The 15,637-nt window shown below is 45.1% G+C and overlaps 1 protein-coding gene across 1 annotated transcript in view; it reads right to left on the reverse strand.

The window, feature by feature from the left end:
- BCAS3 (BCAS3 microtubule associated cell migration factor) overlaps window positions 1–15,637 on the reverse strand; it is a 630,880-nt gene that overhangs the window by 267,942 nt on the left and 347,301 nt on the right. Inside the window, exon 17 of the mRNA XM_081943945.1 lies at window positions 5,528–5,652. Within this exon, the coding sequence (XP_081800071.1) occupies window positions 5,528–5,652 (125 nt within the window). The remainder of the gene's footprint in view (window positions 1–5,527; window positions 5,653–15,637) is intronic.

Genomic DNA, 15,637 nt, shown 5'->3' on the forward strand with positions numbered 1-15,637 from the left:
AGCGACCTTCTAACCAGTAAAGCCAATGGGGAAGCCAGATTCACTTAACAACCGTGTGTGATTAACTTAACAACTGCAGGGATTCACAAGACGTGGGGCAAGAAAGGTGGTTAAAACGGGGCAAAACTCACTACACAGCTGTCTGGCTTAGCAGTGGAAAATTTGGGCTCAATTGTGGTCATTAGTCGAGGAACATCTGTATAGGTAGTCCTTAACTTACAACAGTTCATTTAGTGACTGTTCAAAATTACAACGGCACTGAATCAAGTGACTTGTGACCGTTTCTCACACGACCGTTTCAGCATCCCCAGGGTCATGTGATCAGAATTCATATGCTTGGCAACTGACTCGTATCTATGACGGTTGAACCGTCCTGGGGCCATGTGATCCTCTTTGTTGACCTTCTGACAAGCAAAGTCAATGAGAAAAGCCCGATTCACTTAACGACCGTGTGATTAACTTAACAACCGTGGCAAGGAAGGTCGTAAAGTGGGGCGGAACCGACTTAAAACAACTGTCCGGCTGAGCAGCAGACCTTTGGGGCTCAATTGTGGTCGTATGTCGAGGACTCCCTGCACTCCGGGCTTTCAAAAGTCAGCATTTTCACTCTGCACCCGATGCCAATTGACCCCTTTCTGCCTGCCCAGAGCTTCCCATCACTCAGCATCCAGTGGAGTCGGACGCCTGGCATGTCAATTTTATTTATTTACATAAATACAAAATCTATCAGCGCGACGACTAATATTACCGCTCTGCTCGGGGAGGGGAATCGCTGAGAAATGAGGCTCTATTTTGGGAATTTCCCAGAAAAAAAAAAATTGCAATCCGGAATACATTAACCTCAGGTTCTTTTACAACGCTCCTGCGTTATACCCTTGCATTTCTCGGGCCTTCGGTTTGGCTGGCCTCTGGCCAGGCAGCCCTTCACGTTTGACTATCCCTCGCTTGGGGGCTCAAATTGGAATAGGGAGCAGGTATTTACCGTATTTTCCGGAGTATAAGACGCACGTTTTTCCCTCAAAAAAGAGGCTGAAAATCTGGGTGCGTCTTATACACTGAATGCAGCATTTTCTTTGCCTCCAGAAACCCCGCCCCCCCCTTCACCAAAATGGCCGTGCAGAGCCTTTAGGAGGCTTTCAGAGTGCTCCTAGGGCAGGGGTGTCCAAACTTGGGAACTTTAAGACTTGTGGGCTGAAGCCCACAAGTCTTAAAGTTCCCAAGTTTGGACACCCCTATCCTAGGGACTGGGGAAGGCATAAATAAGCGAAAAACAGGCCATTTTTTTTTTGCTCAATTTGCACACTCCCAGTCCCCAGGAGCACTCTACAAGCCTCCTAAATGCTATGCATGCCCCTTTTTTGGAAAAAAAAATGGGCCCATTTCTGGGAGGTCTGCAGAGTGCAAAAACTTTTTTTTTTTAATTTGCCTCTTCAAAATCTTGGTGCATCTTATACTCCGGTATGACTTATACTCTGAAAAATACAGTATTTATTTGTTCAAATCAGAAGCGCTGATTTATTTATTTGTGAACGTTTATAATGGTCACCCAAATCCCACTCTCCGTGATTCCAGGTGTCATATGAGAATAAAATCCCAACATGTGTAACTGCAACCAATTTTGGTCCCCACATTACAAAAATGATGTTGAGACTGTGGAAAAAGTTCAGAGAAGAGCAGCTAAGATGACCAAAGGCCTGGAGGATAAAACATCTGAAGAACAGCTGCAGGATTCGGGTTTAGCTAGTGTAAAAAAGGGCTAAGATGCTGAGCTTGTCGATCAGAAGGTTGGCAGTTCAGCAGTTCGAATCCCTAGCGCCACGTAACGGAGTGAGCTCCCGTTACTTGTCCCAGCTCCTGCCAACCTAGCAGTTCGAAAGCATGTTAAAAAATGCAAGTAGAAAAATAGGAACCACCTTTGGTGGGAAAATAACAGCGTTCTGTGCACCTTCGACGTTTAGTCATGCCAGCCACATGACCACGGAGACGAGCATCGCCCCCTAGAGCCGGAAACGAGTCTAAAGAAAAGAAGGACTAGGGGAGATGTGATAGCAGTCTTCCAATATTTGAGGGGCTGTTCTCCAAAACACCAGAGGCAGGATAAGAAACAATGGATGGAAACTAATCAAGGAGAGAAGCAACCTGGAATTATGGAGAAGCTTCCTAACATTGAGGACAATTAACTGGTGGAACCGCTTGCCACCAGAGGTTGTGGGTGGTCCAACACTGGAGGTTTTTAAGAAGAGACTGGACAGCCACTTGACTGGAATGGCATAGGTTGTTCTGCTTGAGCAGGGGGCTGGACTAGAAGACCTCCAAGGTCTCCTCCAACTCTTCTCTTCTTCAACTTACTATCACAATTGAGCCCAAAATTTCTGTGGCTAAACGAGACAGGGGTGAAGTGAGTTTTGCCCCATTTTACGACTTTCCTTGCTGTTGTTTGTTATGGAGAATCGCTGCAATTGTTTGGTCAGTGACACGGTCGTTCAGTGAATCTGGCCTCTCTATAGACTTTGCTGGTCAGAAGGTCGCAAAAGGGGATCACCCCGGGGACTCAGCAACCGTCATAAATAAGAGTCGGTGGCCAAGCATCCGAATTTCGATGGGGCGACCCCAGAGGATGCTGCAATGGTGTGAAAACAGGTCATAAGTCACTTTTTCTCAGTGCCCTTGTAATTTTGAGCAGTTCCTAAATGAACTGTTGTAAGTCAAGGACTACCCATAAAAGAACACACACACAAACACACGCACACAAGCCAAACCCCACCCTCCAACAATGGCAATAACAATCAAATGATCCATTCAATACAATAGTAGAGTTGGAAGGGACCTTGGAGGTCTTCTAGTCCAACCCCCTGCCTAGGCAGGAAACCCTATACCGTTTTGAGACAAATGGCTATCCAACATCTTCTTAAAGACTTCCAGTGTTGGGGCATTCACAACTTCTGGAGGCAACTTCTGTTCCACTGATTAATTGTTCTCACTGTCAGGAAGTTTCTCCTCAGTTCTAAGTTGCTTCTCTCCTTGATTAGTTTCCACCCATTGCTTCTTTCTTTCATTCGGTGGGCTCTATCCCACTCTGGGGTCCTCGCAGCCCCTTGGCAAAAACAGGGCCTTGTGAAAAAGTGTCAAAGAGGGGAATAACCTTATAGCTAGACAAAATATTCCAAGTGTAGCATAATCAAGGCCTTGTAAAGTGGTATTAACCCTTCACGTGATCTTGATTCTCTCCCTCTGTTGATGCAGCCTAGAACTGTGTTGGCTTTTTTGACAGCTGCTGCACACGGCTGGCTCCTATTTAAATGGTTGTCCACTAGGACTCCAAGATTTTTCTTTACAATGCTCTGAGTGGTTTACAATATTAGCATATTGCCCCATGGTTATGACTAGCATTAGTAATAGCATTTAGGCTTATATATACCGCTTCACACAGCTTTACAGCCCTCTCTAAGCAGTTGATCGAGTCAGCCTCTTGCCTTCAACAATCTGGCCCTTCATTTACTGACCTCGGAAGGATGGAAGGCTGAGCCAACCTTGAGCTGGTCAGGATCGAACTCCTGGCAGTAGGCAGAGTTAGCCTGCAGTAGTGCATTCTAACCATTGTGCCACCAGAGCTTCCTTCCTTTCTTCTGTTCCTCTCCTTCCTTCCTTCTTTCCTTCCTTTTCTCTCCTTCCTTCTCTCCATCCTTCCCTTCCTTCCTTCTTTCACAATAGCACTTACGACTTATATACCACTTTACAGTCCTTTACAGTCCTCTCTAAGCAGTTTACACAGTCAGCTTCTTGCCCCCAACAATCTGGCATTTAGGCTTACGCTTCACACAGCTTTACCGTCCTCTCTAAGCAGTTGACCGAGTCAGCCTATTACCCCCCAAAACCTGGGTCCTCATTTAACCCACCTCGGAAGGATGGAAGGCTGAGTCAACCTTGAGTTGGTCAGGATCGGACTTATGGCAGTGGGCAGAGTTAGCCTGCAGTAGTGCATTCTAACCATTGTGCCACCAGAGCTTCCTTCCTTTCTTCTGTTCCTCTCCTTCCTTCCTTCTTTCCTTCCTTTTCTCTCCTTCCTTCTCTCCATCCTTCCCTTCCTTCCTTCTTTCACAATAGCACTTACGACTTATATACCACTTTACAGTCCTTTACAGTCCTCTCTAAGCAGTTTACACAGTCAGCTTCTTGCCCCCAACAATCTGGCATTTAGGCTTACGCTTCACACAGCTTTACCGTCCTCTCTAAGCAGTTGACCGAGTCAGCCTATTACCCCCCAAAACCTGGGTCCTCATTTAACCCACCTCGGAAGGATGGAAGGCTGAGTCAACCTTGAGTTGGTCAGGATCGGACTTATGGCAGTGGGCAGAGTTAGCCTGCAGTAGTGCATCCTAAGCACGGTGCCACCATGTCTCCTAGTTAGTTACTGCCGTTAGCATCAACCTATTCTATCCCTGTGCGTTTTATTTTTCTTGCCTTGGTGTGTGAAACCTCATTTTTTCCCACTAGTGCATTTTGTTGGCTATTTAATTTCTGGAAACTTAACTGTTTCAACTGTGTTTTTATTTCCTCTTTGACTGCATTGTATGCCGCCCAGAGTGGCTCTTGATAGCGAGATGCGAGGCATATGCATTTAACAAATAAATACAGCGGTACCTTGATATTCAACTGCTTTGAAACTTGTCGGATTGGATACTCAACACATTTTGAGCTGAAAATTTTGTCCCGGTACTCGTGGTTTGTGTAGTACTCAACAAACTAGAATTGTCAGTGTTAGCTGCACTGTGTCATACTAAAGGTAAAGGTTCCCCTCACACATATGTGCTATTTGTTCCCGACTCAAGGGGCAGTGCTCACCTCCGTTTCAAAGCCAAAGAGCCAGCACTGTCCGAAGATGCCTCCGTGGTGATGTGGCTGGCATGACTAAATGCCGAAGGCACATGGAACGCATCTATCTTCCCACCAAAGGTGGTTCCTATTTTTCTACTTGCATTTTTTAACATGCTTTCGAACTTTTAGGTTGGCAGAAGCTGGGACAAGTCACGGGAGCTCACTCCGTTACGCGGCGCTAGGGATTCGAACCGCCGAACCGCCAACCTTTCTGATCGACAAGCTCAGCGTCTTAGCTACTGAGCTACTGCATCCCTCTTGTCTCACACTACATTATGTTTTATGGCAGGGGTGTCCAAACTTGGGAACTTTAAGACTTGTGGACTTCAACTCCCAGAATTCCCCAGCCAGCTGGCTGGGGAATTCTGGGAGTTGAAGTCCACAAGTCTTAAAGTTCCCATGTTTGGACACCCCTGTCTTATGGGAAACAATTGTTTGGTACTCATTGTTTTTGGTACTCATCGTGGCTCTTGGAACCAATTTAATGATGAGTTATTGAGGTATCACTGTGGTAGGACAGTGCCGGTCCTAGCACTGATGACGTTACCTAGTTAGGGTCATAAAACGTCTGTAAGAAAAGAAACAAGCTCAGGAAGCACCAACAACCCCTCGGCCATATTTTCATCAGTTGGTTGGTTTTCCGTGCACAAACCTTTGTCTCTTTTAAGGGCAGGATTGCTCGTAAACCACGAGCGGGAGGAGCCGAAGGCCGCCGCGACGCAGAATTCTCCTCCGACAGATTTGCTGGGTGAAATTTGTGGAGCTGGTTTGCTTTTGCTTTGAAAGAAAGAGAGAGAGAGAGAGAGAGAGAGAAAGATCAAAGTCTAATTAAGGATGAAGTAATCCACCAAATGGAAATTGTATAAGCCCGGGAAACTTATTTGCTCAGAACTAAGGAGAATCGATAAAAGCTGGAAGACGGAACTGCGGCAGCTGAGCGTTTCAGAAATGCAAATTCGACATGTCCCCTTTCGTAAGGCAGAAATAGCCGAGGATATTAACAAATTACTTGTTCAGCGACTTCAGCCAGGATTGGCACGAAGGGGCTTCTAATGGCTTTTGGACTTAAGGATGAACAGAAGAAGACTTACCGTATTTTTCGGAATATAAGACGCACTGGAGTATAAGAAACACAAATGCTTTGAAGAGGCAATTTTTTAAAAAAAAAAAAGGTTTTGCACTCTGCAAACCTCCCCAAAACAGCTCGTTTTTTGCAAAAACGGGCCAGTTTTTCTTTCTTTTCAAAAAAGGGGCATGAATAGCCTTTAGGAGGCTTATAAAGTGTTCCTGGGGAGGGTGGGGGGACAAAATTGAGTTTTTACTCATTTCTGTCCTCCCCAGCCCCCAAGAGCACTGTGGAAGCCTCCTAAAGGCTCTTCACGGCCATTTTGGTGAAGGGGGGGCGGGGTTTCCGGAGGCAAAGAAAATGCTGTATTCAGTGTATAAGACGCACCCAGATTTTCAGCCTCTTTTTTGAGGGAAAAAGGTGCGTCTTATACTCTGAAAAATACGGTACTACCTGGGTAGAAATAAACAAGATTCATCCCTCTCTCTTTCTCAAGACCGTATCCCTGAAATCAGTTTGAGGCTGTCAGGAATGAACCTATAGAGCAGTGTTGGCGAACCTTTTTGGCACAGAGGGCTGAAACGGGAGCGAGTGCGCGCATATCAAAAACCGGAAGAGCAGCCCCTTGATGCGCATGTGCATGCTAGGCAGTTGCCCGTCTGGTTTCCAGCATGTACATGCGCATCGGCCACCTGGTCTCCCGGTTTCTGGTGCGCATTCGAAAACCAGCTGCCCACCAGTTTGCATGCAGGCGCCGCGAAGATGGTCTTATGGTTTCTGGCATGCACATGCGCACCGGCCTAGTTTTCTGGTGCACATGAAGACCGGCTGGCCAGGGCCCATGTGTGTACTGGAAACTGGAAGATCATATTCCCAGCGCTTGCATGGATGCCGAGTGGCTGTTTTTCCAGTTTCCGGTGCTCCTGCATGTCAGACCTACAGCCATCTTTTCTTTTGGGTCTTTGGCCTGCTACCCTTTCTATTATTCTACTATACATTTTCTATTGTGGGAAAATGGGAGGTGGGGATTATACAGAGCTGTGTGATATGTAGCCATAACAACATTCTTTCTAGAAAGCCAAGGTCATCCTTTGTCTTTGCACCTCTGCACCTGACCGGAACTGGATGGGTGGAACTGCCAGCATGGCAGTGGGAGATCGGACCATGCGATGGACTTGTGGGTGTGGGGGCAAGATCTTGAACTTTCAACTGGGTGGGGAAAACCAGGAAGCTTTCAGATTTGGGTTTTCCCAGATGTGCCAACGTGGCCCTCTTCATCAATTGGAACTTTGAGCAATACTTTGCCTTGGACTCCGATTGAATTTTGGATGCTCTCTGGAACCCTAACACCATGTTTGTGAAGACCAGCTGGCCAGCAGGCCAGAACCTGGAAGAGTGACGGCTTGCATGCCCAGAGAGATGGCTCTTTATACCACTTCCAGCACATGGCCATAGGTTCACCATCATGGGTATAGAGCAAGGGTCCCCAACCTTGGCAACTTTAAGCCGGGGGATTTCAACTCCCAGAATTCTGGGACTTGAAGTCCTCCAGGCTTAAAGTTGCCAAGATTAGAGACCCCTGGTACAGAAGAGCGAATCCTCAACTTACGGCCACAATCAGAATTCCCCGTTATGCTAAGCGAGGTGGCAGCAAATTGAGTTAGACTGGATTTTACATCACAGGGTGTTTTTCTTTATAGCCAGGATTGAATCAAGCTATTCAGCATGATTGTTAAGTGAATCACACAGTCGTTAAGTGAATTTGGCTCCCCCCTTTTGAATTGGTTGGTCAGAAGCCGAATTCCGGAAGGCTGCAACTCTCGTAAATACATGCCAGTGGCCAAGAGTTGGCTTGAATTATTTTTCATCACATGGTCACACGGAGACGCTGCCACAGTTGTCAGGGTGAGCACTGGTTCGTAACTTGCTTCCCCCAGCGCCATTGTAACTTGGGACAGCTGCTAAAGAAACGGCTGTAAGTCGAGGACTTCCTGGACCCAACCGGATCCCGGGGGGATGAAAGCTATTGGGCTGCTCTCCTGTCAACGGGTGACTCTGGGACTCTGCAGGGATGGGCATCAAAGAGAGTCCTGTTTAGATAATATTGGGAGCTGCAAGTAAATATGCATTTCAGGAACTGTTTGAGGTCAGCTTGTACCAAATTCGGAGGAGAAGTTTATTTCCAAGCATTCCGTTCCCAAACTTTAATCACATTATTATTATTTGCAGGCGTTTCCCCCCCGCCGCCCCCCGTCATTACCAAACATTGTTCATTCAAAGGCAAAGCAAATGATCAGCTTTTTTGTATACTGGGTGGAAGACAAGCGGAGTTAGACGTGCATGCAGAAATATGGATGGCAAATGGGAAGAGAAACACAAGCATGCCTTAGAGAGGGACAATGGCAGGCGCATCTTAACACCGAGTTGCGATTAAGTACTTGGTGATCATCTCTCTCTCTCTCTCTCTCTCATCTAGCTATATCTATCTATCTATCTATCAATCTATCTATCTATCATCTGTCTGTCTGTCTGTCTGTCTGTCTCTGTCATCTATCTATCCATCCATCCATCCTTATATATGTCTATCATCTATCTACTCTACCTATCCATATCTATCAATCTACCTATCATCCATCCATCCCTATATATGTCTGTCTGTCTGTCATCTATCTATCTATCTATCTATCTATCTATCTATCTATCTATCTATCTATCTATCTATTATCTATCTATTATCTATCTATCATCTATCTATCTATCTATCTATCTATCTATCTATCTATCTATCTATCATCTATCTATCTATCCATCCATCCATCCATCCATCCATCCCTATATCTATATGTCTATCATCTATCTACTTTACCTATCCATATCTATCAATCTACCTATCATCCATCCATCCCTATATATGTCTGTCTGTCTGTCTTTCTGTCTATCTATCTATCATCTATTTATTTATTATCTATCTGTCTGTCTGTTATCTATCTATCTATCTATCTATCTATCTATCTATCTATCTATTTATCTATCTATTCATCCATCCATCCATCCATCCATCCATCCATCCATCCATCCATCCATCCATTCATCCCTATATCTATATGTCTATCATCTATCTACTTTACCTATCCATATCTATCAATCTACCTATCATCCATCCATCCCTATATATGTCTGTCTCTTTCTGTCTGTCTGTCTATCATCTATCCATCCATCCATCCACCCATCCCTCCAGCTATCTGTAGTCAAAGCCACTATTTGTAACCACATTCCCGAAATGGGCTTAGGATAGTGTAGGGATACATACACAGTGCCTGTCTACAACTTTAAGGCCTTTTCTTTTCCTTCCCTTCCCTCTTTCTTTCCCTTCTCTTCCCTTATCTCTTCCTTCCCTTCCCTCTCCCTTTCCTTCCTTCCCGTCCCTTCTCTTTCCTCTTTCTTTTCTTTCTCCTTTCCTTTCTTTCCCTTCCCTCTTCCTTTCTTTTCCTTTCCTTCCCTCTTCCTCTTCCTTTCCTTTCCTCTTTCCTTTCCCTTCTCTTCTCTCATCCTACCCTACCCTGCCCATTGCTTTCAATTTCAACACCCCTGAGATGAATTGACTTCAGCCTCTAGAATCCCCCGGTCAGCCTGCTTAAGCTAAACTCGATTTCTGAGGACCACACCTGAAGACAAAACAGGGACAATGTTGGCTTTTACAAGGAATGGGATGCCAGCCTAGAAACCTTCAGCCTGGCCCAGCGGGGTGATGCTTCTCTCCCAAAGATTGCGATGTTGTCAAGGATATTTGCTTTCTCTATTGAGAAATCAAATTGTGGAACTGGAAAAGCGCAGAATTGTGAAGTCTTGGCAGGAGGTTCAGGAGAAAACATTATAAACCAAAGCAAGGAAAGTCGTGACTGGAATACAGGTAGTCCTCGACTTACGACTGGTTGCTTAACACAGTGTTTTTCAACCTTGGTGACTTTAAGACCTGTGGACTTCAACTTCCAGAATCCCCCAGCCAGCTATGCTGGCTGGGGGATGCTGGGAGTTGAAGTCCACAGGTCTTAAAGTCACCAAGGTTGAAAAACATTGGCTTAACAAACCTTCAACCTACGACAGACTCCCCGCAAAGGTACATACGACATAGTTTCGAACTTCCGACACCTGTAGCCCCCCCACCCAGCAGTCACATGACGGCATTTCGGGCCCTTGGACAAAGTTTGCATTTACAGCCACACTTGTGTTTTGCAATGTTTTGCCAAAACAAAAATGGTTTTTATTTCCAGATTTTGGTGTAACATTTCAGAGTTAACAACCATTGCTGCAAAACAACCCAAAAGTTTCGAATTGGGGCAAATTACGTGATGATCCACTTAATGACCATCCTGATTTACCAGCACTATTATCATGGTCATAAGTCAAGGACTACCTGGAAGCAGAATTTTTCAACAATGGGTGAAGATAAGTTCCACACGTAGAACCCAGGTCATTCTATGAAATGTCCGTTTCGGTAAATTTTAAACACAGGTGGTCCTCGATTTACAACCATTCGTTTAGTGACCGTTCAAAATGACGACTCATATTTATGACGCTTGCAGTGTCCTGGGGTCACGTCATTCTCCTTTCGTGAACTTTTGACAAGAAAATGGGGGAATCAGGATTCGCTTAAGGACCGTGTTGCTAACTTAACAACAGTGATTCACTTAAGAAGCGTCGCAAGAAAGGTTGCAAAATGAGGCGAATCTCATTTAATAACCGTCTTGCTTAGCAATAGAAAGTTTGGGCTGAATTGGGGCCGTAAGTTGAGGACTACCTGTACAGAGATGTGAATTCAATTTTTTATTGTTTTTCCGTTCCCCGATAGAGAGAAGTGTTGTGTGGGGATATAATATTATACAATACAATACAATAGCAGAACTGGAAGGGACCTTGGAGGTCTTCTAGTCCAACCCCCTGCCTAGGCAGGAAACCCTATACCGTTTCAGACAAATGGCCATCCAACATCTTCTTAAAGACTTCCAGTGTTGGGGCATTCACAACTTCTGGAGGCAACTTCTGTTCCACTGATTCATTATTCTAACTGTCAGGAAGTTTCTCCTCAGTTCTAAATTACTTCTCTCCTTGATTAGTTTCCACCCATTGCTTCTTGTTCTACCTTCAGGTGCTTTGGAGAATAGTTTGACTCCCTCTTCTTTGTGGCAACCCCTGAGATATTGGGACGCTGCTATCATGTTTCCCCTAGTCCTTCTTTCTCTTAAGCTAAACATACCCAGTTCCTGCAACCGTTCTTCATATGTTTTATCCTCCAGTCCCCTAATCCTCTTTGTTGCTCTTCTCTGCACTCTTTCTAGAGTCTCCACATCTTTTCTACATCGTGGTGACCAAAACTGAATGCAATATTCCAAGTGTGGCCTTACCAAGGCCTTATAAAGTGGTATTAACCCTTCATGGGATCTTGATTTTATCCCTCTGTTTATGCAACCTAGAATATTATTACTAGAAGATGTTAAGAAGAAAAATGGAGAGTTTTATAACGTTTAAATGCTCAATATATTGTAATACTAAACTTAGGGAAATAATGTTAATATGAATGTGACAGATTTGGCAAAAAAGGAACGATGTTGCACAGAGATGTTTGTACCCAGATGACACGGTGACAAGGAAAGATGGAATGTATATTTTTGTAATTAAAAAAATAATAAAACTCTTTTTTTAAGTGTTGCGTGGGGATCATTTAGGACTCAATACACCTGACAGAATGAGCCTAAAGCAGACTCTGTAAGACAATAACAACAACAACAACCGTAGTGTTGGAAGGGACCTTGGAGGTCGTCTAGTCCAACCCCCTGCTCAATCAGGAAACCCTACACCACTTCAGACAAATGGTTATCCAATCTCTTCTTAAAAACTTCCAATGTTAGAGCATTTGCAACTTCTGGAGGCAGGTTGTTTCACTGGTTGTTAATTGTCAGGAAATTTCTCTTTAGTTCTGGGTTGCTTCTCTCCTTGATTAATTTCCATCTCTTGCTTCTCCCTGCCTTCAGGTGCTTTGGAGAATAGCTTGACTCCCTCTTCTTTGGAGGAGCCCCTGAGATATTGGGACACTGCTATCATGTCACCCTTAAGTCCTTCTTTTCATTAAATGAGATAAAGGTAAAGGTTCCCCTGCACATGCTTGCTAGTCGTTCCTGACTCTAGGGGGTGGTGCTCATCTCCGTTTCAAAGCCGAAGAGCCAGCGCTGTCCGAAGACGCCTCCGTGGTCATGTGGCTGGCATGACTAAATGCCGAAGGTGCACGGAGCGCTGTTCCCTTCCCACCAAAGGTGGTTCCTATTTTTCTACTTGCATTTTTATACGTGCTTTCGAACTGCTAGGTTGGCAGAAGCTGGGAGAAGTAACGGGAGCTCACTCCGTTATGCGGCGCTAGGGATTCGAACTGCCGAACTGCCAACCTTTCTGATCGACAAACTCAGCGTCTCAGCCACTGAGCCACCCTCTTCATTAAACTAGACATACCCCATTCCTGGTTTTTTGGAAACCTGGGACGAAGAAGGCTCCTTTCATCTCGACAGGATGAAAGTGAGGAAAAGGGATTGGCTGATCTTCCCCCCAAACCCAGGATTGTGTGAGCAAAGTTACAACTCAGAGATGCAACCTCCCCTTGATGCTGTGCAAGAGTGGCGACTGTGCATGGACCGTCCGTTGGGAGAGGACAGTAAAATTCCTGGCATCCTCCCAGGCTGTTTCCCTGGGGAGCTGACCATCATCGTCAAGGTCAGTTCCCCTCCCACCCACCCACCCACCTCCCCCGGCTCCCTTCCCAAGCCCTCCGTGGCCTAGAAGAGTGAGGCTTTTTCTCAAAGCAAAGATAAACAGTTTTTTTCCCCCCAAGGAAATGGAATCGAGGATGCCCTCTTTACACCAAGTCTTTTAAAATAAACCTCTTTTCTCCAGCTCAGGATGGAAGCTCCGGCTTCCGGTGCCAAAATGTTTTCCGTTTAAGAAGGATGTTTTGTACACAGGGGAAGGAGAAGATTGTAAAACGCGATCACCCTTGTGGTTGGAGTTATGTGAGAAGGAGGGAAGAAGGAGAAAGCGTGTGCGTGCACCCATAACCATAATGCGATGCACATGTGTGTGTGTGTGTGTGTGTGTCCCCATGCCCTGTTTTGGGCTTGGAAAGCCTTCTGCACCAGCCTGGAAGCCAAATAGGGGAGTAGTGCCATAGGTTTGCCATTACGGAACTAGCTTATCCGGACTTTTAACACTGGTTAGGAGAAGAGGGACACTTCCTGGGCTGGATGTATGACCACAACTGAGCCCAAAAGTGTCTGCTGATAAGACAGACGCTTCAGTTTTGTCTGATGTTACGACCTTTCTCGCCACAGTTATCCAGTGAACCACTGCAGTTGTTAAGGTAATCGCCCGGTTGTTAAGTGAATCTGTTGCTAAGGGAGACGTGTGTTAAATGAGCATTGTCTCATTTTATGACCACGGTTGGGATACTGCATTTGGTTTTGGTTGCCATGACGTAAAAACGATCTTGAGGCTCTAGAAAGAGTGCAGAGAAGGGCAACGAAGAGGATTAAGGGAATGGGGGCTAAACCGTCCAATGAATGGCTGCTTTAATTGGGTAAAGAAGGACTAGAGGAGACATGATAGCACTCTTCCATTATTTGAAGGACTGCCCCAAAGAAGAGGGAGTCAAACTATTCTCCAAAGCACCTGAAGGCAAGACAAGAAGCAATGGGTGGAAACTAATCAAGGAGAGAAGCAACCCAGAAATAAGGGGAAAGTTATATTGGAAGACTGCTATCATGTCTCCCCTAGTCCTTCTTTTCATTGAACGAGACATACCAAATTCCTGCAACCGTTCCTCGTATGTTTTAGCCTCCAAAGGACCTGAAGGCAGGACAAGAAACAATGGACGGAAATTAATCAAGGAGAGAAGCAACCTAGAACTACTGAGAAATTCCCTAACAGTGAAGATAATTAACCAGTGGAACAACTTGCCTCCAGAACTTGTGAATGCTCCAACACTGGAAGCTTTTTTAAGAAGAGATGGGACAACCATTTGTCTGAAACGGCATAGGATTTTCTAGCGGAGCAGGGGGTTGGACTAGAAGACCTCCAAGGTCCCTTTGAACTCTGTTATTCTGCTATCCCAAAGGGGGAGGCACATTTTTAAAAAAAAATTCAGAATACAAGTGGCCCCTCACGAGTGGGCATTTGGCAAATCATTCCTTAACTTTGCCCCAAGTACCGCACCTTCCTTCCTTACAGAGGGTGGTGTGCGAGAGAGGTGAAAATAAAGGACTCAAAATCATTACAAGAGATTTCTTGTTGCTGCTGCTACTGTTGTTGTTGTCATTGTCCTTACTCAACACAATCTCAGTTGATGAACCTAGGCCCCAGTTTTGCTGACATTAGTTTACGTCTCATTGAGATTCTAATGGAAACAGTATGCCGGCTCGATTTGAAAAAGACAAAAGATATTTCCTTTTTTGTAATTTTTTTTAAAAAGATGATCCAATTGCTGTGTAAGCAAACGGGGGTTTCGTTTCTTCATATATATATATATATATATAACCGCGGCTTCAAACGGACCACAAGAGACTCTTACAAGTGCATATACAAGGGATTTAAAGTCTATTACATTCCATATATCCTTGGCTTTAATCTAGAGCTTTTAATCTTGAGTCAAGCCAACGTCATCTCTATTTGTCAAGGTTGGCTGTGATTTCTCTGATGGGCGCGAGGAGAAGCCACCATGCTGAGTCTTCCTGGGGGCCTGTTTGACAGGTCAACCCACATCCTATCTTTTTCCTTTGGTTTATTTTTATCTCATTCTATTATTTCATTTTTTACTTCCTCATTCTTTTTTATTTTATTTTAGAAAATTTTAATATGGACGCGCACTCTTAGGGAACCAGTTTTGTCTGGGGGGTTAGACACTAGACTGGAAAGCGGGAGTCTGTGAGTTCTAGTCCCACCGTAGCAAGCTGGGTGACTTTGGGTCTGTCACCAGGAAATGGAGAGTTCTAGTACCGCCTTAGTCATGAAAGCTGGCTGCGTGATTTTAAGACAATCACCAGGAGACAGTGAGTTCTAGGCCTGCCATAGGCATGAAAGATGACTTTGTGACTTTGGGCCAATCACTAGGAGATGGGAAGTTCTAGGCCTGGCTTAGACATGAAAGCTGGCTGTGTGACTTTAAGGCAATCACCAGGGCATAGTGAGTTCTAGTCCTGCCTTAGGCCTGAAAGATGATTGGGAGACTTTGGGCCAATCACTAGGAGATGAGGAGTTCTAGTTCCACCTTAGCCATGAAAGCTGGCTGTGTGACTTTAAGGCGATCACCAGGAGATAGTGAGTTCTAGTCCTGTTTTAGGCATAAAAGCCAGCTGGGTGATTTTGGTCCAATCACTAGGAAATGGGGAGTTCTAGTCCTGCCTTAGGCATAAAAGCTGGCTGGGTGACTTTGCGCCAATAACTAGGAGATGGGGAGTTCTGGTATCATCTTAGCCATGCAAGCTGGCTGGGTGACTTTAAGGCAATCACCAACAGATAGTGAGTTCTAGTAGTCCTGCCTTAGGCATAAAAGATGACTGAGTGGCTTTGGGCCAATCACTAGAAGATGGGGAGTTCTAGCCCCACCTTAACCATGAAAGGTGGCTGTGTGACTTTAAGACAATTGCCAGGCGACAGTGA

Source organism: Natrix helvetica (assembly GCF_964273705.1).
Source record: "Natrix helvetica genome assembly, chromosome: 2".
In the NCBI taxonomy this organism is placed as follows: Eukaryota; Metazoa; Chordata; class Lepidosauria; order Squamata; family Natricidae; genus Natrix; species Natrix helvetica.